Here is a 25370-nt window from a genome sequence, read left to right as displayed (position 1 = left end):
CGATGTTAACCTTGATCACTTGGTTAATGGGGTGCCTGCCAGGATTCTCCAATGTAAACTCACCCCTTTGCAATTACTCATCTCCTGAGACTGTGCAGATGCCCTGTTTCTGCTTAAACTTTTGCCTAGGTTTTTACTTTCTCCGTCTGAGTTAAATCTTACTGTCTCGAGGAGCAGGGGTGATTGCAGGGGAAGAATGGCTAGAGAGCAGATGGGCAGGGGCTCGTTCCCGGAAGAATCGAATAACTGAGGGGCCGCGCAGTCAGGCGCCTGGGGCGGCCCGTTGCCCTGGAGACGGGGTCCTTCGTTCCCCGGTGCCGCCAACTCGTGGCGCCAGCCCGGGCCCAATGAGCGGCTGCGCAGTGGCCGGAGGCGGGGCGGCGGTGCTCGCGCGGCCTGCGGCTCAGCTCGGTCCCCGTCATGGAGGTCCCTGCCTCCCGGCTGCTCGTGCTCCTCCTGCTCGGGGCCTGGGCCCCGGCGCCAGGCAGCGCCTCTCCCGAGGCACCGCCGTTGGTCAACGAGGACGTGAAGCGCACGGTGGACCTGAGCAGCCACCTGGCCAAGGTGACGGTGGAGATGGTCCTGGCGCACCCGGGCGGCAGCTCCACGGCCCGCGCCACCTCCTTCCTGCTGGCCTTGGAGCCGGAGCTCGAGGCCCGGCTGGCGCACCTCGGCGTGCAGGTGAGCGGGGCGGGCCCTCGCCCCTCCTAGCATTTGTCGTTGCTCCCCGCGCCCCTCTCGGCCTCGGGGAAAGCGGGCCCGGGCGTCGGGGCGTCAGCCCCTGACGCCGGACACGTCAGCGTAAAGGCTGCGCGGCGCGGCCCGCGTCTCGCTGAGCGAGCCTCCTCTGCGGCTCCCGGGCCGCGCCGGTGGGACCGCGCCGAGCGATCCCTCTCGCCCGTAAAACAAAGATGATCGCCTCGGGGAAGGCATGTCCGGCCGCCACTGCGCACCTCGCTGGCCCTGCGTTCTTCACGGGCAGCGCCGCAGTCCGACCGGAGGAGAATGAATGGGCTAGAATTTAATGTCTGTATTTCAGTATCAGGCTCAGTCAGGGTAGGTGGGTGCCTCTTTCTAGATATCATTTAAATCAGCCAGCACTGCAATAGGGTAGGCTCCGTGTTTAACTTGGTAACCGTTTGAAACCGTGGTTCATATTACACACTTCATAGGCTTGCTGGGGAGCGCTTTTTAAAATTTTATCCTGAGGTTGGTTTTAAAAATCATGCGCATAAGATAAGCCCGTGTAAACTGTACGGAGAGGTAAGGTCCAGTTCTCTACTTCCCGTTCCGGTTCCCATTCGCACGTCCAGTGCACAGGTTTGCTTGTGTACTTCCAGGTATTTCAGGGAACACTTGTAAGGCTCTCAAGGAAAGAAAATGTTGGCTTTTGGGGATATACAGCTACAGAGCTTTGCTTTTTTATTTTTTTAAGGTTTTGTTTTTTAATCCTCACCCGAGGATAAGTTTATTGATTTTAGACAGAAAAGAAGGGAAAGAGAGAGAGAGAGAGCGAGAGAGAGACATCAATGTGAGAAACATTGATTGGTTGCCGCCCTCAGGCACTCTGACTCGGACCCGAAACCGAGGTGTCTGACCTGGAATCCGACCCTGACCTTTCCGTGTGCGAGAGGATGCTCCAACCAACTGAGCCACAGTGGCCAGGGCCAGAGCTTTGCTTTTTATTGCTGTTTTCATTAGACAACAGCAATCCATTAAGTGATTACCCAACCATTAAGAGAATAGTCATTACGGTATCATATTTCTTCTAAGCACACCTTACTTCCTGACCGGACCTGGAGCTATAAACCGGACTTTATGGAGACTCTACTTCTGAAATGACTCCTATTCACACTGTCTATCATGAGCATTTGCTCAGGTTTGTGGGAAGGTGGAGAAACACTTCATTTAACTATGTGCTGCACCTTTGAATTGTTACTGAAACCAGAATTGAATCTTTTAAAAAGTTCTGGTAGTTTGAATATTTTAATGGGAACATTCTGAGGCTGTTGGTTAATTGTTGACTCAAAATTTAGAGGCCAAAAGACAGAAAAAGAAGTAACCTTTTTTGTCTTTTTATAGGTGAAGGGAGAAGATGAGGAAGAGAACCATCTGGAAGTACGAGAAACCAAAATTAAGGGTAAAAGGTAAGCTAATGAATAGGCAGAATATCTATATCTGTGTTTGCTTCTTCTTGTTATGGCTTATCCTGTCAGCGTTAGAATCATAAGCTAGGAGGATTGCTTAGGAAGTGCCTGGTGTATTAAAAGCTGTTTCGATTAAGATAGTGTGTGGTAGCAAGCAACAGACTAACATATTTTAGGCCCATGTATGATATCTTTTTTGATAACTTGCTAAAATTGGATTCCCCTAACAGTGGCAGTTTATTTTACAACAGGAAAGCAGTTATTTTTGATCCCAGGTCTCTAATCCGTGTGGCTTAGGGATCCCCATCCAATAGATGAGGACTTCAAGCTGTTTGCCTCAGCAGATATCCTCTCATCCATGGCTAGCTACTACCCTGTTTCCCAGGGGCAGACAGCACCCTCACTTTCAAGACTTCAGGGCATGGAAAGTGATGCCTCTTTGCAGGAAGTAGACTGAGCTCTTTAAATGCCGGGGTTGGCCTTGTTCTCAGCTTTAACTTCAGCATAGCCTGGGGCCTGGCACTTATTAGTTATTTATATTAAAACACTTTATTAAGGAGCCTGCAACCAAGATTTGTGCTCTTGACCAGAATCGAACCCAGGAATCTTCAGTCTGTGGGCTGACGCTCTAACCATTGAACACCTGGCTAGGAGGATACTTTAATTTTTATTGATTTTTATTATTTTTTAAAATATAATTTTATTGACTTCAGAGAAGAAGGGAGAGGGAGAGAGAGATAGCAACATCAATGATGGGAGAGAATAATAGATTGACTGCCTCCTGCATGCCCCCTACTGGGGATTGAGCCCACAACCCAGGCATGTACCCTTGACCAGAATCAAACTTGGGACCTTTCAGTCCACAGGCCGACGCTCTATCTACTGAGCAAACTGGCTAGGGCAATTTTTATTGATTTTTAGAGAGAGAGGGAGAAAGAGAGAAACATTGATGTGAGAGACATAGATTGGGGGGTATGTACTCCAACTGGAGAACCTCAAACCTGGGTATGTGTCCTGACCAGGAATTGAACCTGTGAGCGTGCATTGCACAGGACGACACTTCAGCCAACTGAGACACACTGGCCAGAATGAGGATATGTTTGTTTATTTTTTAAATGTATTTTATTGATTTTTTACAGAGAGGAAGGAAGAGGGACAGAGTGCCAACAACATCGGTGAGAGAGAAACATCAATCAGCTGCCTCCTACACACTCCCTGCTGGGAATGTGCCCACAACCAAGGTACATGCCCCTGACTGGAATCGAACCTGGGACCCTTCAGTCTGCAGGCTGACGCTCTATCCACTGAGCCAAACCAGTTAGGGCAGGATATGGTTTTTTTTTCTCTCATTGATTTTAGAGAGAGAGAAAGAAACGTCCATTGGTTGCCTCCTGTACATGCCCTGACTAGGGTCCAAACCCTAAACCAGGTATGTGCCCTAACTAGGAATTGAACCCATAACCTTTTGGTGTACGGGACTACTCTTTAACTGGGCCAGTCTGCCAAGGCAAGAAAAAAATCTTGGGATCTTAAATGACTATCTTCTATCTATATATATAAAAGCCTAAGTGACCGTTTGACTGTTGGACTGTTCGAGCGGTAGCTGTGATGTGCACTGACCACCGGGGGCAGTTGCTCTGACCGGTAGGTTAGCTTGCTGCTGGGGTCCAGCCGATCGGGACTGGGCAAGATGAGCTGGACATGCCTTGGACCCCTTCCGCGGTCCCTCCCCAGCCCCGATCGTGCACTGGTGGGGTCCCTCGGCCTGGCCTGTGCCCTCTCATAATCCAGGACCCCTGGGGGATGTTGGAGAGCCGGTTTCGGCCCGATCCCCGCAGGCCAGGCCAAGGAACCCTACCAGTGCATGAATCTGTGCACCGGGCCTCTAGTATATATATAAAAGCCTAAGTGACTGGTTGACTTGTGTCTGTGACATGCACTGACCACCAGGAGGCAGATGCTCAATTCAGGAGCTGCCCCTGGTGGTCAATGCGCTCCCACAGCAGGAGCACTGCTCAGCTAACTAGTGGGCGCCAAACACTGGGCTCATGGCTGGTGAGTGCAGCTGCAACAGTGCGAGCCTCTCCTGCCTCTGTGGCAATGCTACCAAGCGGTGACAGGCGCAGTGGGGCTGGGATAAGTGGGAGTGGTGCGGTGCCCGGCCTGGGCTTGGGCTCCTCCCCGCTGCCTGCTGCTTCACGCACTACTGGACCCCTCGGGGGATGTTGGGCTGCCAGTTTGACAGTCCGACATCCCCTGAGGGATCCTGGGTTGCGAGAGGGTGCAGGCCAGGCTAAGGGACCCCACTGGTGCATGAATCCATGCACCAGGCCTCTAGTTAAAAATATTTGACAGAGCCCTAGCCAGTTTGGCTCAATGGATAGAGTGAGTGTCAGTCTGTGGACTGAAGTGTCTTGGGTTCAATTCCGGTCAAGGGCGTATGCTCAGATTGCGTGCTCGATCTGTAAGGGCAGTTTAACCCTATCCCAGCAGTAACAGGTTGCTTGCTTATCTATAACTAGAGGCCCGGCGCATGAAATTCGTTCAAGAGTAGGCCTTCCTTCCCCTGGCTGCTGGCAGCGGCTTCCCTCTGGCACCCAGGATCCTCTCCGGCTGCTGGCAGGCACCCGGGACCTGGACTTCCCTTGCAGCCCTGACTTCATCCGGAAGGTTGTCTGGTCTAATTAGCATATTACTCTTTTATTAATATAGATGAGCCTAGTCCTCGCTTTCTGCACTGTGCAGACCCTCATCCTGGAACAGTTAGTTTGCAGAGGCTTTGAACCGAAGCCAGGTCCCCAGTGTTAGCTGCTGGTGTCAGAGGTCTGTTATAACCTATTTTTCAGCAAAATAGCTTTTAGAAAGACCCACACAAAGACCTGGAAGCAAGAAACAGAATTTAGAGCTATATAAGACTGGGTTCAGCAGGATAGAGGTGCTCAGCTTTTGGAAACTGATTTCCCTGCGCCAGCAGCGCTGCTTTTGGAATAAAGGTGAATTTCTGCATCTTCCAAGTGCTTGGTGGTCTGTCTTCCTGACTCTGGTTACTTTGCTGTTCCAGATCCCCAGTAGGGAGTGTGCAGGAAGCAGCTGATCAATGACTCTCACCATTGATGTTTGTATCTTTCTCTCCCTTTCCCTTCCTTTCTGAAATCAATAAAATATATTTAAAAAAATGACAGAATTAAAAAAAACTTTTTCTCAGTTATTTTTAATTTTTTAATAATAATTTGTTCTAACAATAACTGTGTTTTTAATGCATATGTCTGTACATACATGATTTTACATATGGGTATAAATGGGATCATATTTAAATTTATTATCCTATATAATAAAAGACTAATATGTAACTGGTCGTTATGACGTGCGCTGACACCAGGAGGCATGCGCAGAACATGGCAGGCATTGGCTGAGGCGGGATGATGGAGCAGGTGAGCAGGGGCACCAGAACAAGGTGGGGCACCGGTTGCTGTCATTGGGGCGAGCCTCTGGTGGTTACTGAAAATTCTTTGCTCCCGCACGCTGAAGTCCTGCCTGGTGCTCACACCTGCTGCTGGCACCGGCCCCAATCGCTCCGCGTCTTCAGCAGGTGCAAGCATGGCGCCGTCAGCACGTGGGAGCAGTGGAGCAGGGCTGCTGGCAGACGGGACCGGGGGCCGTGGCAGGAGGGTCCAGGCGGTGGCACAGAGGATGGGCTGAGATGCACCTCTGTGCCTACTGCAGCCTTGTGGCCCACAGTTCCTTTCAAGGTGCACGAATTCGTGCAATGGGTCCCTAGTTCTATATAAAGCTTAATAACAACGTTAAACAAGTCCCATAACCCTGGCATGCCAACTTAGATATTTTTGTTCTGGACCATTTCAACATGCAGATATATTTTATATAGTTTTAATCACTGTGTGATCCTACTTTAAAAAAAATACTTTTTATATTTTATTATTTAGTTTTATGTGCTCCTACTTTTTAATCTTTTTTTCTCCCACATAATATTTCCTGTTTTCTGTGTAATCTTCATAGTTTCCTTTTATTACATGTAATTCTTGAGTTGCTTTGATTTGATCTACAAAAACATTATCTAAGGAGCCAAATTATAATACATGTTGATTACCTTGATTTTTCTATTGTAGTCTCAGAATGCATGAATTGGGCATCTTCACCACCCCTGTGGATGCCAGATCTGAGTTAGCCTTAAATAAGTTGCTAATAAATCCCTTCTCCCTTGTTAATATTTCAGAGACTCCTCTCTCTCTGTGGCTGTTTAAGGACGCTGTCTGTGCTTACTGGCTGCGACTCATGGCCTGCAGCACATCTCTTGGAGAGGCAGGATGGCATAGTAGTTATGAGTGTGGTCTCATGCAGCCTTACTCCCAGGGTTCAAATCCTATCTCTGTTACTACTTACTGGCTTTGTATCCTTGGGAAACTAAAGAATACTTCCCTTCTTAGTAAAGTAATAATGTCTACGTTATATGATCATGGTTAAGATTCACTAAATTAATTCATAAAATATACTTGGAACAGAACCTGGTACATAGTAAGTGCTCAGTAAATTTTGACTTAATCACTAAGCGAACTAACCAATGAGAAGGAGCATTCCAGGCAGAGACATTGTAAAGATAACAGAGGTTTGACATTTTATGCTGTGTTTAGTTAACTGGGCCTTTAGAGTGGCTGGAGTTCAGAGGAATGTGTAAGGAGGGCTGAGGTCAGTTTAAGGACTGCTTTGTATACTATTTTTAGGGTTGTGGACTTTTTAGTCAGTTGGGAATATTTAAAAACTTCAACAGCATACTATTTTATTTATTCCCAATTCTGAGTGCATGCATTACACGGATTTGTCTTTTTTTTTTTTTATATTTTTTTTATTGATTTTTTACAGAGAGAAAGGGAGAGAGATAGTTAGAAACATCGATGAGAGAGAAACATCGATCAGCTGCCTCCTGCACATCTCCCACTGGGGAAGTGCCCGCAACCCAGGTACATGCCCTTGACCGGAATCGAACCCGGGACCCCTGAGTCCGCAGGCCGACGCTCTATCCACTGAGCCAAACCGGTTTCGGCGGATTTGTCTTTATTACTGCTTCCTGCCACAGAAACTGACACTTCCTGGGTTTTCAGTAAATATGTTTCAACAAATGAGTAATTGCCTTATTTTACCCAACAAAACCAGATTCGTCACAGAATGTTCTTCCATTAGGTCCTGCAGAAGAAAAGCTATATGAAAAAAAAACCTGTCTCCTTCTTAGACACCAGTATACTCAGGTCTTTGTTGCCTGGCCAGCCTTTTATCAATCAGAAACCTTCACTAGCCGGTGTTTGCACATTTCAATAAGATTTTTTAAAAAATATTTTTTATTGATTTTTAGAGAGAGGAAGGGAGAGGGCTAGAGAGAAACGTTGATGAGAGAGGAAGTCATCGATTGGCCTCCTGCATGGCTCCCACTGGGGATCGAGCCCACAACCTGGGCATGTGCACTGACTGGGAATTGAACTGAGAATCAAACCAGAGACCTCTCCCTTCCTGAGTCAACGCTCAACTGTTGAGCCACACCAGCCGGGCTTCAGTAAGATTTGATGTCTGAAATAATGACCCTAGGGCACTGAATGGCTCCGAATTATCAAAGCAAGATTCAATTATGTTGGGAGTATTTAACATGAAAATTAAGGTGGGAGTGACACCATCAAATTGTGTTGATGGGCTGGCAGGGAGATAGAGATTAGGAGATTAATAATCTAGGCAAGAGATAATGGTTTGAATTGAGGAGGAGGCAATGGAAAGCCAGGAGGGGATGAATTTGGGAGACATTGTAAGGCAGGATAAATCCAATATTTTGTAATTGGGATAAGGTAGTGTGAGGCATCAGAAAATGCCTGAGGTTTCTAGCTTAGAGTTGGTTAGATGGTAGCAATATTCATAGAGGAAATTGGGATCATGAATGATATTAGATATTGGATATGTTGAATTGCTTGTGGGGTAGTCAGTGGAGTTGTCTAGTAATGAACATTTGAAAATTTGACTTTAGATCTCAGGATAGAGAATGGGACGAGAAGCATAATTGGGACTTGAAACTAAGAATTGGTTAAGACTTTCTGGAGAAGGTATAGGACTTATATTTTGAGTAGGTACTTCAGAGTAGTGTTATGAAGTATAAAGATGTGCCTGGTGAAGACCTTTAAGGACTCTAAATACCATGGAAGCATGTTAAAAAGCCTTCAGTTTTCCACAAATGGTTTCTGGGTCTGTAAGGAATTGGTCTCCTGGCATAATAAACTCAGATTCATTTTTTGAGTTAATTCTTTATATGAATTTTAGTAGTTTCCAGGCCATCTCTTTTTCTTTAAAATGCTAACAGCTTTATTTCATTCTGGTTATGAGAGTATAGCTCATTATGAAACAAATTGGAAAAACAACAACAAAATGAAGCTTATTCTCCTATCCTGAGACGGTTACCATTAAACATTGTGTGGAACATTCATTGAGATACTTTCTTCACATACATTTGTATATATGTATGTTTTTAAAAGGAATCACACTGTTTCTTTTGTAAATTAATTTGTTACTTACATTGTACATGGAAATGTTTAATATAGATAAATCTAAGTATCTTCTTTAGTGGCTGCCAATATCCCATTGTGTGGCTCTGTACTAGAATTTTTTAAACTGTTATCCTTGTTGGACATTTATGTTGTTTATACTCTTTTACTATTATAAACAATCTTGAGATGAACATCCAGATGTTTATCTTAAAAGGTTTTAATTAATAGGTTAAAGGTGATCTCTTAAATATAACTGCTTTTATCTTTTTTTGTTTTATTTTTTCTCTTTCTTTATTGTCTAAAGTTTTACATATGTCTCCTTTTTCCCCAATTGATCTCCCCTCGCCCCCCAGCCATTCCCAGCCCGGGTAAGCCCGCACCACCCCAGAATCTGTGTCCATTGGTTATGCTAAAAGCATGCATATAAGTCCTTTGATTGCTTTCTAACCACCTCTTCCCCTACCATTTGTCTCTGGATCTATTCTTTTTTTTTTTTAAGATATTTTATTGATTTTTTACAGAGAAGAGGGGAGAGGGATAGAGAGTTAGAAATGTCGATGAGAGAGAAACATCGATCAGCTGCCTCCTGCGCACACCCTACTGGGGATGTGCCTGCAACCAAGGTACATGCCCTTGACCGGAATCGAACCTGGGACCTTTCAGTCTGCAGGCCGATGCTCTATCCACTGAGCCAAGCTGGTTAGGGCTGGATCTATTCTTGTTCATCAAATTATGTTGATCATTATATCCCACATATGAGTGAGATCATGTGATATTTATCTTTCTCCGACTGGATTATTTCGTGCTTTTATCTTGGTTACAAAATTTTGCTGTGACTTTGAGTTCCTAGCTGTTTCTAATTTCCTTACTTCTCTTGCCTCATTTTTCCTGCAGTGGTAGATTCTTCATGGTCAAGCTACCAGTTGCTCTCGATCCTGGGATGAAGATTTCAGTCATTTTGGAAACAGTCTATACCCATGTGCTTCAGCCATATCCAACCCAGATCACTCAGTCAGAGAAACAGTTTGTGGTGTTTGAGGGAAACCATTATTTCTATTCTCCCTATCCCACAAAGACACAAACTATGCGTGTGAAGCTTGCCTCTCGAAATGTGGAGAGCTACACCAAGTTGGGAAACCCCACACGATCTGAGGACCTCCTGGATTATGGACCTTTCAGAGATGTCCCTGCCTATAGTCAGGTAGGCTCATGTGGAATATTGCCCATGCCTGTCTACTTCAGAGAACGTCTTCTAGAGTGACAGCTAGTTAATTGATAGGGTTGGGTGGTGTAGGGTTGGTGGAAATCCAAGATCAGTTTTTTAATCTGCTGTGGAATGACCCAGGGGGTCATTGTTCTCTTGGGAGTACAGGTAGAGGCTGTGAGTTTAGGAAGACATTTATTTGTTTGTTTATTTATTTATTTATTTATTTATTTAAAAAAACCTTTATTATTGAAAGTATATATGTCCTAGGAAGACTTTTTAAAGCAAATAGCATTTGGAGAGTTGGAGTAGGAGTTGGGGGAGAAGGAAACAAGGCATTCTAGGCAGAGGCAATAAGAAGCTCAAAGGCCTGCCCAGCTGGTTTGGCTCAGTGGTTAGAGTGTCAGCCTGCAGACTGAAGGGTCCCAGGTTTGATATCAGTCAAGGGCACATGCCTGGGTAGCAGGATTAATCCCCAGTAGGGGGCATGCAGGAGGCAGCCAATCAATGATTCTCTCATCATTGATGTTTCTATCTCTCCCTCTCCCGTTCTCTCTGAAATCAAAAAAAATATATCCTAAAAAGAAAAAAAGGACAGAGGCCTGAGGATAAGAATACAGATAGGAACGCTGGCTGGGTGACTCAAGTCGGTTGGAGCGTCGTCACATACACCAAAAGGTTGTAGATTCGATTCCCAGTCAGGGCACATACCTAGGTTGTGGGTTCAACCCCTGGTCAGGGTGGATACAGGAGGCAGCTGATCTATGTTGCTCTCTTTCTCCCCCACCTCCCCTTCCTCTCTCTTAACGTGTCCTCTGATGAGGATTGAAAAAAAGCGAAAAGGAAAGAAATGGGAAAATATGTGGTGTGCTGTCTAGTGTGGCTGGAGTAGCTGCTGTGGGTAGTAAAGCTGGCTCTATTGCTGAGCCTTGGGTTGGGCCTTAAAAGTAGAAGGAGCAATTAAGTCTTAAAAAAGATTTTGTTATGAAAAATTTCAAACATATGTAAAAGTATAGAGAATAGTATAACAACTCCCAATAGACCCATCACTTAGATATTACTTAGATTCAGTGGTTATCAAGATATCAGCACACTTGAGCTGTCCTTTTTTTTTTTCCTGTAATAATTTAAAGCAAATCTTAGGAATCATATCATTTCACCCTATGTTTTCTTTCTGTTTTCTCTTTTAAATGTCATTTAACATATAGTTAGGGCTGTTTATTTTGGGTTGTTTTTAACTTTCTAAGAATTTTTATAGGTTTAATTTTTTGAAAATTAAAATTCTTACATTTTCTTTTTTAATATATATATATTTTAATTGATTTCAGAGAGGAAGAGAGAGGGTGAGAGATAGAAACATCAGTGATGAGAGAGGATCATTGATTGGCTGCCTCCTGCAGGCTCCCTACCGGGGATTGATCCCACAACCCAGGCATGTGCCCTGACTGGGAATCAAACTGGCTACCTCTTGGTTCCTGGGTTGATGCCACACTGGCGGGGCTAAAATGCTAAATCTTTAATTAGACTCATCAAGAAGAAAAGAGAGAGGACCCAGATAAAATCAGAAATTAAAGAGAGGTATAAATAATTATAAGAAAACACTATGAACAATTGTTTGCCAACAAGTTGGATAACCTGGAAGAAATGGATACATCCCTAGAAACATACAGTCTTCCAAAAGAATGAATCAGTTAGAAACAGAAATCTGAATAGACTGATAACTACTAACAAAATTGAATCAGTAATCAAGAAACTCCCAACAAACAAAACTCCCAACAAAAGTCCTATGCTGGATGGCTTCACATGGCTTCACGGGTGAATTTTTCCAAACATTCAAAGAATTATCATGTATTGTTCTTAAACTATTTTCAGAAATTCAAGAGGAGGGAAGACTTCAAAGCTCATTTTATGAGGTCAGCATCACCCTGATTCTAAAACCAGATAAAGACTACAGAAAAACAAGAAATTATAGGCCAGTATCCCTGATGAGCTTAGATGCAAATGTCTTAAACAAAATATTAACAAACTCAATTCGGCAGTATAATAAAAAAATCGTGCCCATGATCAAATGGGATTTATTTCTGGGATACAAGATTGGTTCAATATCCACAAATCAATTAACATTATGCACCACATAAAGAATGAATGATGAAAACCATATCACATCAATATTACACAAAACAGCATTTTTACAAAATATGGCATCCATTTATGATAAAAACTTTCAGCAAAGTGTGAATAGAGGGAACATACCTCAACATAATGAAGGACATATGTGACAAACCCACATCTTACATCATACTCAACGATGAAAAGCTAAAAGCATTTTTCTTAAGATCAGGAACAAGACATGGATGTCTGCTTTCCCCACCTATATACAACAGTATTGGAAGTCCTGGACTTAAAAGATTATAAGACATCAAAGAAAGAAATCGAAGAAGAGAAAAGTAAATGGAAGCATAAACATGGTTGAACTGTTTTAACATGGTTCAAATGTTCATACTACCTAAAGCAATGTATAGGTTTAGTCCAATCCCTATCAAAATACCAATAGTATTTTTCACAGAACAGGAACAAAGAATTCTAAAATTTATATGAACCACAAAAGACCCCTAATAGCCAAAATAATCTTGAGAAAAAACTAAGTTGGAGATACCACACTACCTGATATCAAACTATACTACAAGGCTTTAGTAATCAACATCATCCTACTGGCATAAAACCAGATGCCTAGATCAATGGAATAAAATAGAAAGCCCAGAAATAAATCCAAGCCTATATGATCAATGATCAATTAATCTGAAAAAGGAGGCAAAAAGTACAATGGGGTAAAGAGTCTCTTTAACCCTTTGTACGCCATAAGTGTCTATAGACACAGTGGTGGACCTTTATTGGTTTCTGTTTTGGACGCATGGCAGTTAACTGGTTAATAAATGGTGTTGGGAAAACTGGACAGATATATGCAAACATGGAAACCACACTAGACCACTTAAACCATATACAAGGATAAACTCAAAATGGGTTAAAGATTTAAAGGTAAGACTCAATTATGAAACTCCTAGAAGAAAACAGGCAGTAAACTCTGACATTGCTCTTAGTACTGTTTTTTTTTTATATGTCTCCTTGGGCAAGGGAGACAAATGAAGAAACAAACAAATGGGACTAGATCACACTAAAATGTTTTTTCACAGCAAAGGATACTATCAAAATGAAAAGACAACCTTCTGAATGGGAGAAGATACTTGCCAATGATACATTTGATAAGGGGTTAATATCTAAAATATATAGGGAACTCATACAACTTAACCCTCTGAAAAACAATCTGTAACAAATGGTCAGGACCTGTGAAGAGACATTTCTCCAAGTAAGATACAGTTGTCCAGTAGACATATGAAAGTATGCTCAATATCACTACTCATCAGAGAAATGTAAATTAAAACCACAATGAGGTATCACCTTATACCTGTCAGAATGGCTATCATTAATAAATCAACAAACTAAGTTGTCAAGATGTGGAGAAAGAAAACCCTCATGCTTTTTGGCCTAATTGCAAATTGGAGCAGCCAGTATAGAAAACAGTGTGGATGTTCCTCAAAAAATTAAAGACAGAGCTACCATCTGGCCTAGCAATCCCACTTCTGGGTATATATCCAAAGAAATCCAAAACACTAATTTGAAAAGATGTTTGCATCCTGTGTACATTGCAGCATTATTTACAATAGCCAAAATATGGAATTAACCAGTGTCCGTCTATTGACGGGTGAATAAAGAGAATGCGGTACATACATGCAGTGGAGTGGTAGTTGGCTTTTGAAACAATGAATCTTGACCATCTGTTACAACATGGATGGACTGAGAGGGTATTATGCTGAGTGGAATAAGTCAGAAAAACAGATACCATATGATTTGACTTATATGTGGAATCTAAAAAAATGAATGAACAAACAGAAAAGAAACAAACTCCGATGCAGAGAACAAACTAATGGTTGCCAGGTGAAAAGGGGAAGGGATTCAGAAGTATAAATTGGCAGTTACAAAATAGTCACTGGGATATAAAGTGCAGCATAGGGAATCTAGTCAATAACTATGGTGTAGATTTATCATGGGATCACTTCATATGTTATGTAAATGTCTAACCACTGTACTGTACACCTGAAACTAATGTAGTATTGAGTGTCAGCTGTAATTGAAAAATGGAAAAAAATTAAAACTATAAGGAAAAAGTACAAATAATCTTTAATTCTGCTTCCTATATGCATTCTTATGTATTGCATTTTAGAATCTTTTTTCTCACGTAGTTGCTATAAGTAGAGTGTAGAAGTTTTTTTTTTTAAACAAGTGATATTTGTGTTGGAACTTAAAAGAATTTTGTATATCCTATTTTTCTAATTAATAACATGAATATTTCCATATAGTATTAAAAATTCGTAGTAAATTTTTAAAAAGTTACATACAGTAGATACATTATAATTTAATCATTCTGTTGCTTATATGTAGTTTCTAATCAGTTTGATTTGAACTTTGAACTACTTGTTTCCTTCTTCTACAGGATACTTTTAAAGTACATTATGAGAACAACAGCCCTTTTCTTACTATCACCAGCATGACCCGAGTCATCGAGGTCTCTCACTGGGGTAATATTGCTGTGGAAGAAAATGTGGACTTGAAGCACACAGGGGCTGTGCTTAAGGGACCTTTTTCACGCTATGATTACCAGAGGCAACCCGATAGTGGTATATCCTCCATCCGTTCTTTTAAGGTATGGAGTTTTAAGCTTGGACGTTGGTAGAAACTATGACTTTATCATATTTGTTCTTTCATTTACTTTTTGAAAGTAGCTAAATATGGGCAGTTGTTTAAGATTAATTGAGGTTTAAGTGGTTGGGTGACAGGGTTAAAACCAAGAGGAAGAATCTTTAAAAAATGCCCTCATTGCTCTAGCCCAGCCGTGGACAAACTATGGCCCGCGGGCCGGATCTGGCCCGTTCGGCTGTTCTATCCAGCCCGCGGAGCCGAAAGAGGCGGAGGGTTCTCTTGCCCTCCCCTCCGCTCCTTCACCAGCAGCAGTGTTAACATGGCAACGTCGGGAAACAGGCCGCAGCTCCTTCTTCTGAGTCCAGTTTAAGAACCCATTGTGGCCCTCGAGTCAAAAAGTTTGCCCACCCCTGTTCTAGCCTGTTTGACTCAGTGGAGAGAGCATCAGCCCATGGACTGAAGAGTCCTGGGTTTGATTCCTGTCAAGGGCACATGCCTGGGTTGCGGGCTCGACCCCCAGTAGGGTCATGCAGGAGACAGCCAATCAGTGATTCTCTCTCATCATTGATGTTTCTGTCTCTTTCTCCCTTTCCCTTCATCTCTGAAATCAATTAAAAAAATGTGTATATGTATATGTATATGTAAATGTGTATAAGAAAAAATATATATACATATACAAGAAAAATTTTACAAGTCACATGCATATAAAAAATGCCCTCATTTATATAACTAGGTCATGTTTTTTTAAAGAAAATTTAAATTGAAAAAAGAAAAACATAATACTACCCTTCATAATTAAAATTGCTGACATTTTAATATTTTTTTACACTGTTTTGAAAAAAGCAATTGATCATACTTTATATATAGTTTTATCTTTTTGTCTTCTTTTTGTCTTAGAAATACAAAAAGTAATTGATCATATTTTATATATAGTTTTATCTTTTTTGCCTTACAAATGAAATCTTATAAGCATTTTCATGTACTTATATATTAAAGAAGGGTTCGCTGTATGAAAAATATATTACATTTTCTCCCCCTGATTATCAAAATATGCTTCCAGATTTGGAAGCTACAATAAAGAATGTAATGTGGAGAAAACCCTTCTATAACCTTCCCTGTCTCCTAGTTATTTGATGTAATTTCTTCCATCTTTAGTTTCCCTCTGTAAAATAACTTTCAGATTGTTTTTACCTTTGTTCTGTGTAGGTAATTATTATTCTCTTTATTATCTACTTATAGAAGAATTTGACTATTGACCTTTTTATTTATTTATTTTTTTAAAAAAATATATTTTATTGATTTTTTACAGAGAGGAAGGGAGAGAGATAGAGAGTCAGAAACATCGATGAGAGAGAAACATCGATCAGCTGCCTCCTGCACATCTCCTACTGGGGATGTGCCCGCAACCCAGGTACATGCCCCCGACCGGAATCGAACCTGGGACCCCTCAGTCCGCAAGCCGACGCTCTATCCACTGAGCCAAACCGGTTTCGGCTATTGACCTTTTTAGAAGTAGATTTGATATCGAGACATTTTGAAGCCTTGGGGGAAAAGTTAGCCTCTAGATCAGTGATGGCGAACCTTTTGAGCTCGGCGTGTCAGCATTTTGAAAAACCCTAACTTAACTCTGGTGCCGTGTCACATATAGAAATTTTTTGATATTTGCAACCATAGTAAAACAAAGACATATTTTTGATATTTATATATTTAAATACCATTTAACAGAAAAATCAACCAAAAAAATGAGTTCGCATGTCACCTCTGACACGCGTGTCATAGGTTCGCCACCACTGCTCTAGATTGTTTACAGTTTGGGGACTATTTTAATTGAGTAGTACTGGGATGAAGATTTTGGTGCAGAAAGTATTTTCTCTATTTAGGATTAATTCCTCTGAAAAATGTATGTTCATTCTCTTGCAGACCATTCTTCCCGCTGCTGCCCAGGATGTTTATTACCGGGATGAGATTGGCAATGTTTCCACCAGCCACCTCCTTGTTTTAGACGACTCTGTAGAGATGGAAATCCGCCCTCGTTTCCCTCTTTTTGGAGGGTGGAAGACCCATTACATCGTTGGTTACAACCTCCCAAGCTATGAGTACCTCTATAATTTGGGTCAGTCTTAGTAAGGGAGTAGAGAACGGAGAGACCATCTTTTTCTTTAATTTCTTGCAGTTATTATTATTATTATTTCACAATTGCCGGTCCTTCTAGATGGGGAGAAAGAATATTTTCTTATCATTCTTAAAAAGGCTGAGATATTTTGCCAGGCCGGTGTGGCTCAGTGGGGGTTGAATCTTTGCCAGTCTTCAGTATTTGGCATTTTCTCTTGAATCTTTTCTTCATTTAAAACTTTTCTTCTTGCGTAAGCTGGTTTGGCTCAGTGGATAGAGCGTCGACCTGCAGACTGAAGGGTCCTGGGTTTGATTCTGGTCAAGGACACATGCCTAGGTTGCGGGCTCATCCCCAGTAGGGGGCGTGCAGGAGGTAGCCAATCAATGATTCTTTCTCATTGATGTTTCTATCTCTCTCCCTCTTCCTCTCTGAAATCAATAAGAATACATTAAAAAATAAAAAATAAAACTTCTTTTTACTTTTTATCATAAGATATTATCTGTTTATTCATTCACATTCCTTCTAGGTTAGCCTTCATTTATAAAATGATTTTTTTCTTTTATTTCTAATTTTTTTCCTGATTTCTGAAACTTTTCTGAATTTCTATAAGTCTGATTTATATATTTTTTTCATAACTTGTGTCATTTTCATAATACCTTTAGCTTGTTTGAAATAGTAGGAACAAATTTGATTGGTTTTGTGGGCATGTCTTATGGTTTGCTTTCATTTCCTCTAGGGATTTTTTTTTTTTGTAACTTAAATTATTTTTAATTATAGTTGACAAGTTTTTAAAATATAACTTAATACAAAAGGGGGAGTCTGATACTTTTCTGTTGCTCATTTTTAATGTGAACTTTTAGGAGGAATAATTATAACTGCCCAATTCTCTGTTGTTCAGTGTAATATTAAAAAATATGGTGGCTTGCTTTCTGAGCTTTCTATGGCTTTGTTTTCCTGTAGCTCTGTTGTCCCCATTATGCTTGCTTTTGATTCTTCTCCAGCAGTTTTTCATCCGTGTAGGGTCCTGTCCTGGCAGGGGAGCTCTGGTGGGCTTTTCAAAGTGCTCAGGGACTAGACTACTCTAGACTTCCAGAGTTTCTGTGGCCCATTTTACTCACCCACTGTGCAGGGTGTAGGACTCTTGAGTTTTAGTTGCTCCTCTCCAGCTGGCCTGCCATACTCTCAAGTGAACACTATTGTCTGTCAGGGGCTCTTCTTTCCTCAGGTCTATCAGTTGCCCAGTTGCTTCCTTCTGCTTTATCATTTACAGACCCTAATAATGTGTAGGTCGTGTGGCTGTTGGTGTTTTGTGGACTAAACCCCCTTGTATTTTGGGGTTTGTGGAGATGCCATGTTACCTAGTTTTGTTGGGAATATGGTCCATGGGTTTTTTTCTTTGTTATCTAGTTGCTCTGTCTTTATGTGGAAATTGGGGAAAACCCAAAATCTATGCTGCTACCACCACCTCTGTCTTCCAGAGTCTCCTAGTGCATTAACTTCGGATAGCATCTTTACTCCTCTTTGTAAGATGGGAGTGTACTCCCCTTTTCCCCTGTCCTATTTTCTTAGTTTTTCACATCATTGCATGTGTTTGTTTGATCCTTCAGGTGACCAGTATGCATTGAAAATGAGGTTTGTGGACCACGTGTTTGATGAGCAAGTGATAGATTCTCTGACTGTGAAGATCATCTTGCCCGAAGGAGCCAGGTGAGTGTGATTGTTCCTTTCCTCTGTTCCCATTTCTGTGGTGGTGCCCTTGGTTACTCAAAGCAAATCTGTGTGGAGGAGGCACAGAGTAAGTGCCCAGTATATAGTTTTTAAAATATATATATATATATATTTATTGATTTCAAAGAGGAAGGGAGAGGGAGAGAGAGAGAGAGAGAAACATCAAGGATCATTGATTGGCTGCCTCCCGCATGTCCCATACTGGGGATTGAGTCCACAACCCAGGCATGTGCCTCTGACCGGAATCGAACTGTGACCTCCTGGTTCATAGGCCGATGCTCAACCACTGAGCCACGCTGGCCGGTTGTCAGTATATATCTTTGACAGAAGCCTGTAGGGACCTTTGGACTGGAGTTTAAGTGGAAAAGTTAGATTCAGATGAGGGAACAAGATTTATTTATGAAATATTCCTCAAACACAGTGCTTTTGTGTGACAGGAGCAGTCTCCAAAGTCACCTTAGCAGGCCACAGTGATGGCCTGAATCTGATGGGATGATCTGCAATAGGAAATAATTCAAAGTCAGGACAGTCAGGCAGCCCTTGTGCTGTGTTAATAGAATGAAGAAGAGCCCTGGCTTGTTTGGCTCAGTGGATAGAGAGTCAGTCTGCAGACTGAAGGGTCCTAAGTTCGATTCTCGTCAAGGGCACATGCCTGGGTTGCAGGCTCGATCCCCAGTAGGGGGTGTGCAGGATGCAGCCGATTGATGATTCTTTCTCATTAATATTTTTCTCTCTCCTTCTCCCTTCCTCTCTGAAATCAATAAAGATATATTAAAAAGAAAATAAAAAAAAGAATGAAGAAGGGTATGGGTTCCATAGACCAGGTTCAGAAAGGTGGGCACAGGAGGGAGAGGAGAGGATCTCAGATGGTGTATTAGCGTTCCATGGTTACAAGCTGTAGGAGCTGTCTTTGGTCAATTTAAGCAGAAAGGAGTGGACTTGGAAGAATAAGGGATATCCTAAAATGACAGCATAGGCTGAGGAACTAGGCTGAGGGAAGCCAGAGCCAGAGTATCTCCAGGACTCCAGTTGGCTAAAACTGATGGACACACACAGGGCACCTGCCCTTGGCGTGAGCGACAAATACCTTTTTGTAGGCTTTTTGTTATTTTACTCTTGATTCATTTTAAAGGGAAACATCTACTTGGCCTCCTTGGGTTATTTGTCTACTCTGATCACCAGAAGGAGAGGCATCTTGATTGTTCTTCCCGTGGAAGACATTCAGTTGGAGAATGGGTAGTTCCTCCAAGTAAAACTAGAGTGCTGTTGACTAGGAGAAGGGAGAATGAGTGTGTGTAGGCAAAAGCAGGACATGTCCAACTATGCCCTGTAACAAATTTCCAATCTGTGAAGAGAGAAACCATTTGGAGTAACTTTTCAGGAGCCTCTTCAAGTACCTGAGAGGCTATTGTTGGGTAGAATGCACACAGTTCTGTGATCTCTGTGATTCCAAGGGGTGGGCCAGTAGTGGTGAGCCCTTATGAGTGCAGGTTGCAGGGAGATAGACAGTTGTTGCCTCAGCAGAAGAATGGTCTCATACTCAGGACTTTCTGGCAGTGGGTCAGCTGCCTCAGGTGGTCAGGTGTTCCTGGTGCTGGTAGGGGAGCAGAGTGGAGTGTGAACTTAGTGACCCCGAAAGGCCCCCTGGATTGAGCCTTGGAATTTTCCAACCCTAAGTAAACCTAGTTGGTCAGTGCAGTTTGTCTGAGGCTATATTATATTCCCACCTGCCTCCAGGAACATCCAAGTTGACAGTCCCTATGAAATCAGCCGTGCCCCAGACGAGCTGCACTACACCTACCTGGACACATTTGGCCGCCCTGTGATTGTTGCCTACAAAAAAAATCTGGTAGAACAGCACATTCAGGACATTGTGGTACGTGACTCTGCGGTTCTGTCTCCTGTGCCTCCGTTCACAGCGAATGGGTGCTGGGGGCCAGGTCTTGCCTATCTTTCCCTCCTTGGCTGGAGTGGTTTGAACATAGCATCCTCTGGGGGTAGGACTGGGCAGGTGGGGCGGGGGGGACGGGCAGGTGGGGCGGGGGGGACGGGCAGCCTGGATGATTGTTGGCTTGGTGAAGCCCCTTTTGGCTCCCAGGTTTCTGAGTCCATGTAGGCCTGTCACAGCTCATCTTCTTGGTTCTCCCCCCAGGTGCACTACACATTCAACAAGGTGCTCATGCTGCAGGAGCCCCTGCTGGTAGTGGCTGCTTTCTACATCTTGTTCTTCACAGTCATCATCTATGTCAGATTGGATTTTTCTATCACAAAGGTACCCTTGTGTCTTTCTTCTTGTCAGTTTGTCATTTTGCACCCTTGATAATGTGTTTCACTAGCTTTACTGAGCATTGGTCGTCACAGTAGACCAACGTAGCACCTTGTAGCCCAGAAGATTCTCTGCTGCCTGTGGCTTCTGCTAATCCTTTCTGTAAAGATAACCTTGTTTTTGTTGCTGTGATCATGGAGCACGCACAGGTTGCTAATGGTGAGTGAGTACTGTGGGATCAGGGCAGCGGACACAGTGTGTACTTTTAAGGGCCCAAAAGGCTACCCTGAGTAGGTGAGGTGCAGAAAAGGTGGGAAGGGCACTCAGCCAGAGGGAACAGTTTGTGGGACAGAAGAGAGGACTCACAGGGACTTGTGGGTAGCAGTAGTATAAATGTAAGCAAAAAAGTTGATCCAGCTGGTTCCATAAACCAGTAAGGCTGCCCAAGGCTCAAGGTGGTGCAGTTGGGATAGCTGCTAACAAACTTTGTCATGCAGAAGGGTTGAGTCTAGGTTTTATTATGAAATAGCCCTATCTTTAAAGCTATAAAAATTGCTTTTGTTTTATTGATGAAAAAAATTTTACATTTATAGAAACATTACAAGAAAGATAAAAACAACTCTGTACTGGTATACTCATCACCTAGACATAGCAGTTAACATTTGATCTCTAGACATCATTATTTTTCCTGAACCATTTGAGAAGTTTGCAGACATTTGTGCTCCTTTACCGTTGAATACTTAAGCGTGTATGCACCCTGAGAACAAGGGTATTCTCTTACATAACCACGATGCAATCGTCAAATTTAGGAAATGTAATTCAGCTCATGTCCAAATGCTGCTGACTATCCCAGTGATAACTTTTATAACAATTATTTTTCATATTCCAGAATTCAATTCAGGATCATGCAGCTCATTTAGTTATCATAGCTCCCTAGTCTCTCTCTCTCTCTTTTTTTTAAAACTATATTTTATTGATTTTTTTACAGAGAGAAAGGGAGAGGGATAGTTAGAAACATCGATCAGCTACCTCCTGCACACCCCCTACTGGGGATGTGCCTGCAACCAAGGTACATGCCCTTGACCGGAATCGAATCTGGGACCCTTCAGTCCGCAGGCAGACGCTCTATCCACTGAGCCAAACCAGCCAGGGCACCCCTGGTATCTTTTAATCTGGCGCAGTTCCTCAGCCTTTCTTTGTCTTTAATGACCTTGACACATTTGAAGTTTAGAGACCTTTTGAAGTTTATAGACTGTCCTTAGTTTACATTTATCTTATGTTTCTTCCTGATTAAATTCAGATTATGCATTTTTAGCAAGAACACTATACAGTGATGCTGCATTTGCAGTGTGTCACATCAGGAATTCCTAGTGTTGGTGATAGTAACTCTTTTTTTGAATATATTTTTATTGATTTCAGAGAGGAAGGGAGGGCAGGGAGAGAGAGAGAGAGAAACATCAGTGATGAGAGAGAATCATTGATTGGCTGCCTCCTGCACACCCCCTACTGGGAATCATGCTTGCAACCAGGGCATGTGCCCTTGACCAGAATCAAACCTGGGACCCTTCAGTCCACAGGCGGACGCTTTATCCACAGAGCCAAACTGGCTAGGGCTCCATTGATTTTTGGAGAGAGTGGGAGGGGGAGAGATAGAGACAGAAATTTGATGTGAGAGAGACACATTGATTGGTTGCTTCCTGTACGCACCTGACCAGAGGGCCAGGGATTGAGCCTGCAACCGAGGTACGTGTGTCCTGGGCCAGAATCTAACCTGGGACCCTTCAGTCCACGGGCTGACACTCTACCCACTGAGCCAAACCAGCTAGTGCTCCCTTGAAGTATTTTAAGGAGAGACATAATGGACATCCTGGAATCTTGCCGTTACCTGAGCTGAGATTTCTCTTTCCTCAGCACCTTATGTCTTTCATGGTGCACTCTGGCATTAGTACATCTGTTTGTCTGCCCTGCTGGACTTTGAAGTGAACATCTGTTTCATCTTCATGTCCCCAGTCTTTCCCATTGCTGAACTGGCCCAGATTCAGTGTTAGTACAAGTTTGATTCTCTGACTTTCCAAGAAGATGGCTTTTTTTGTTTGCACAGCTGGTAGTGGGTGATGTTTGGAGGTGAAGGTTGGAGCGGGTTCAGGCCTGGTTTCGTCTTATACTGTCTCTCCTCCAGGATCCGGCTGCGGAAGCCAGGATGAAGGTGGCTTGCATCACAGAGCAGGTCTTGACCCTGGTCAATAAGAGACTAGGTCTCTACCGTCACTTTGACGAGACTGTCAATAGGTATAAGCAGTCCCGGGATGTGTCCACCCTCAATAGTGGCAAGAAGAGCCTGGAGACGGAACACAAAGCCTTGACCAGTGAGATTGCCCTGCTGCAGTCCAGGCTGAAGACGGAGGGCTCTGACCTGTGTGATAAGGTAGGTGTCTGTCAGCACTGTCGCTTGGCTCGTTGCTTGCCATATCCCATCTTCGAGGGTTGTACCCCACTATCTAGACTAGAGCATCATATGGCTGCTCTGTCTGGGTCAGCCACCAGGCAGCTCTTGCTCACTGCTGGCTTGTGGTGTGATACTGCACCCAGTGGCATTGTGTCTATCCTTGTGGTGGAACAGGAAGTTTGGGTGTCTTGGATCTCAGCTGGGTGTGGAGAAAGCTCTCCTAGATTATATAGCCTGTCTGTCCTCACAGCCGGTACTGACAGCAGCTGCTTCCTCCTTGGAAGCCTGTCTGAACCACGTGAGAAGAACTAGACTTAGAAGAGGGGTTAAGTCCAGGCTCTGATTCAGACTTTGTAAACCTAGGCATGTTATCTCACTCTGTACCTCAGTTGCCTCACCTGTAAACTGGAATGCTATTAGTATTACCCATAGTGGTTGTGAATGTGAAATAAGTTTGACATGCTTGACGTAAAGGGCTGAGAATCCTGCCTGGGACGTGCTGTGTGAGTTCCTGTGGCCTATAAATGAGGAGGGGAATCTCCCCTCCCCCTGGAGGTGTCCTTTAGAGTTCCGGACCACACTCTCCATGTGCCACGCCCCAGCATTCTCCTTATCCTGTGCTGTTTTCTTTATAGCAGCTACCATTTTCTGAAACTGTTTATTCATGTGCTTAAGTATTAATAATCTGTCAGCTTCTTGTGGGGCAGATGCCTTATCTGTCTTTAGTGCTTTTTCCAGAACCTAGAATCATGCCTAGCACTATGGCTCACTAAATATTTGTTGAATGTTGAGTGAATGTGGGTATAAAAGTCTTCAGTCTGACATCGAGTTGGTGATAACACAGGAGTCACTCAGACCTAATATCACACCCCAGCCAGTGGTCCTTTGCCTATGTGAATTTCTGCACCTAATTTGATAATCAAAGGGAAGAGAATGAATGTCCCTTGAGTACCTACTGTGTGCCTGGCACCACCGTGTTTAAGTGATTTTACATATTTTCCCATTCATTTCTTGCAATCCTCTTCTACAGCTAAGGCCCAGGGGTGGTGAAGGGTTTTGTTCACAAGGGTCAGAGATTGAAGGAACAGGGTTTGTGGGGGGTGGGAGGGGTGAGGCTGGCATTTGAAGCCAAGCCTGTCTCCCTTCACAACCAGCCCCTGTGGCCTGGGAGTTCTGGAATCTGTTGGCATGGGAGGTGGTGAGCCTTGCTGAATGAGGGTGAGAGGACCACTCTCAAGCCTTGCCCTGCTCTTGCCTTGGCCAGGTGAGCGAAATGCAGAAACTGGATGCACAGGTCAAGGAGCTGGTGCTGAAGTCGGCAGTGGAAGCTGAGCGGCTGGTGGCTGGCAAGCTCAAGAAAGACACGTATATCGAGAATGAAAAGCTCATCTTAGGAAAGCGACAGGAGCTGGTCACCAAGATTGACCACATCCTGGATGCTCTGTAGGCCCTGCCAGTTGTCTACTGGGTGAGCCCAGGGTGCTGCACTTACGGCAGGTGTGTGTGTGTGTGTGTGTGTGTGTGTGTGTGTGTGTGTGGGTTGGGGGATGAACGTTGAGGCCAGTGAATGCTGGCATCTGTGTTTTATAAAAGGCCTTCAAGGAAGAGAAGCCAGGCCCTGCCTTAGACAAAAAAAGAAGCTTAGTTTTTTTCCCCTAAACTGTTCCCTTTAAAAAAATTTAAAAACAAACAACTGAAACCACACACACACACACACACACACATCAAAACTTAAATTTCATTAAAAATAAAATACTTTTGTGTTTTTGAACAAATAAATTTTTAATATTTGATTGGTTTTGTTTTATTCTGAAGCCTAGGATATTCTTTCAAGCCTGTAAGCTCCTTGTTTTATGCCCTTCTAATTCCTGATGTTTGAGTATTTTGCAAGTGTATGCATGTTTTTTAAAACATGTGCGAACAAAAGAAAATAAAACAGGGACTGTGAAACATTTGTTTTGTCCTGTTGACAATCTCTCATAACTTCTTGAGTATAATGCTATTATCAAGTGCTTTTTATTGATTAAATAATGGACTTATTCCTTAGAGCAAGTGTGCATACAAGTGTAAGTATCTATTTATATATATAAAAGGCAAAGTGACGGACCGTACATATGTCTGACCGACCGACTGGTACATATGACGTGCAATTTAAAAATCAGTGTTGACTTGTGC

At 43.0% G+C, this 25370-nt stretch overlaps 1 protein-coding gene across 1 annotated transcript; it reads left to right on the top strand.

Moving 5' to 3' along the window:
* The first annotated feature begins 177 nt into the window (after positions 1-177).
* Positions 178-25147, top strand: RPN1 (ribophorin I). The gene is made up of 10 exons (XM_081096593.1): positions 178-681; positions 2083-2147; positions 9578-9884; positions 14437-14646; positions 16563-16755; positions 18363-18462; positions 20221-20359; positions 20636-20755; positions 22929-23174; positions 24460-25147. The coding sequence occupies exons 1-10, from the start codon at positions 421-423 to the stop codon at positions 24640-24642; spliced, it is 1824 nt and encodes a 607-aa protein (XP_080952719.1). The 5' UTR covers positions 178-420; the 3' UTR covers positions 24643-25147.
* The last annotated feature ends 223 nt before the right edge of the window (positions 25148-25370 follow it).

Source organism: Myotis nattereri, assembly GCF_964212035.1.
Source record: "Myotis nattereri genome assembly, chromosome: 8".
NCBI classification, from domain to species: domain Eukaryota; kingdom Metazoa; phylum Chordata; class Mammalia; order Chiroptera; family Vespertilionidae; genus Myotis; species Myotis nattereri.
Note: the sequence above shows the minus strand (reverse complement) of the source record. Positions and strands in the feature narration are given on the sequence as shown.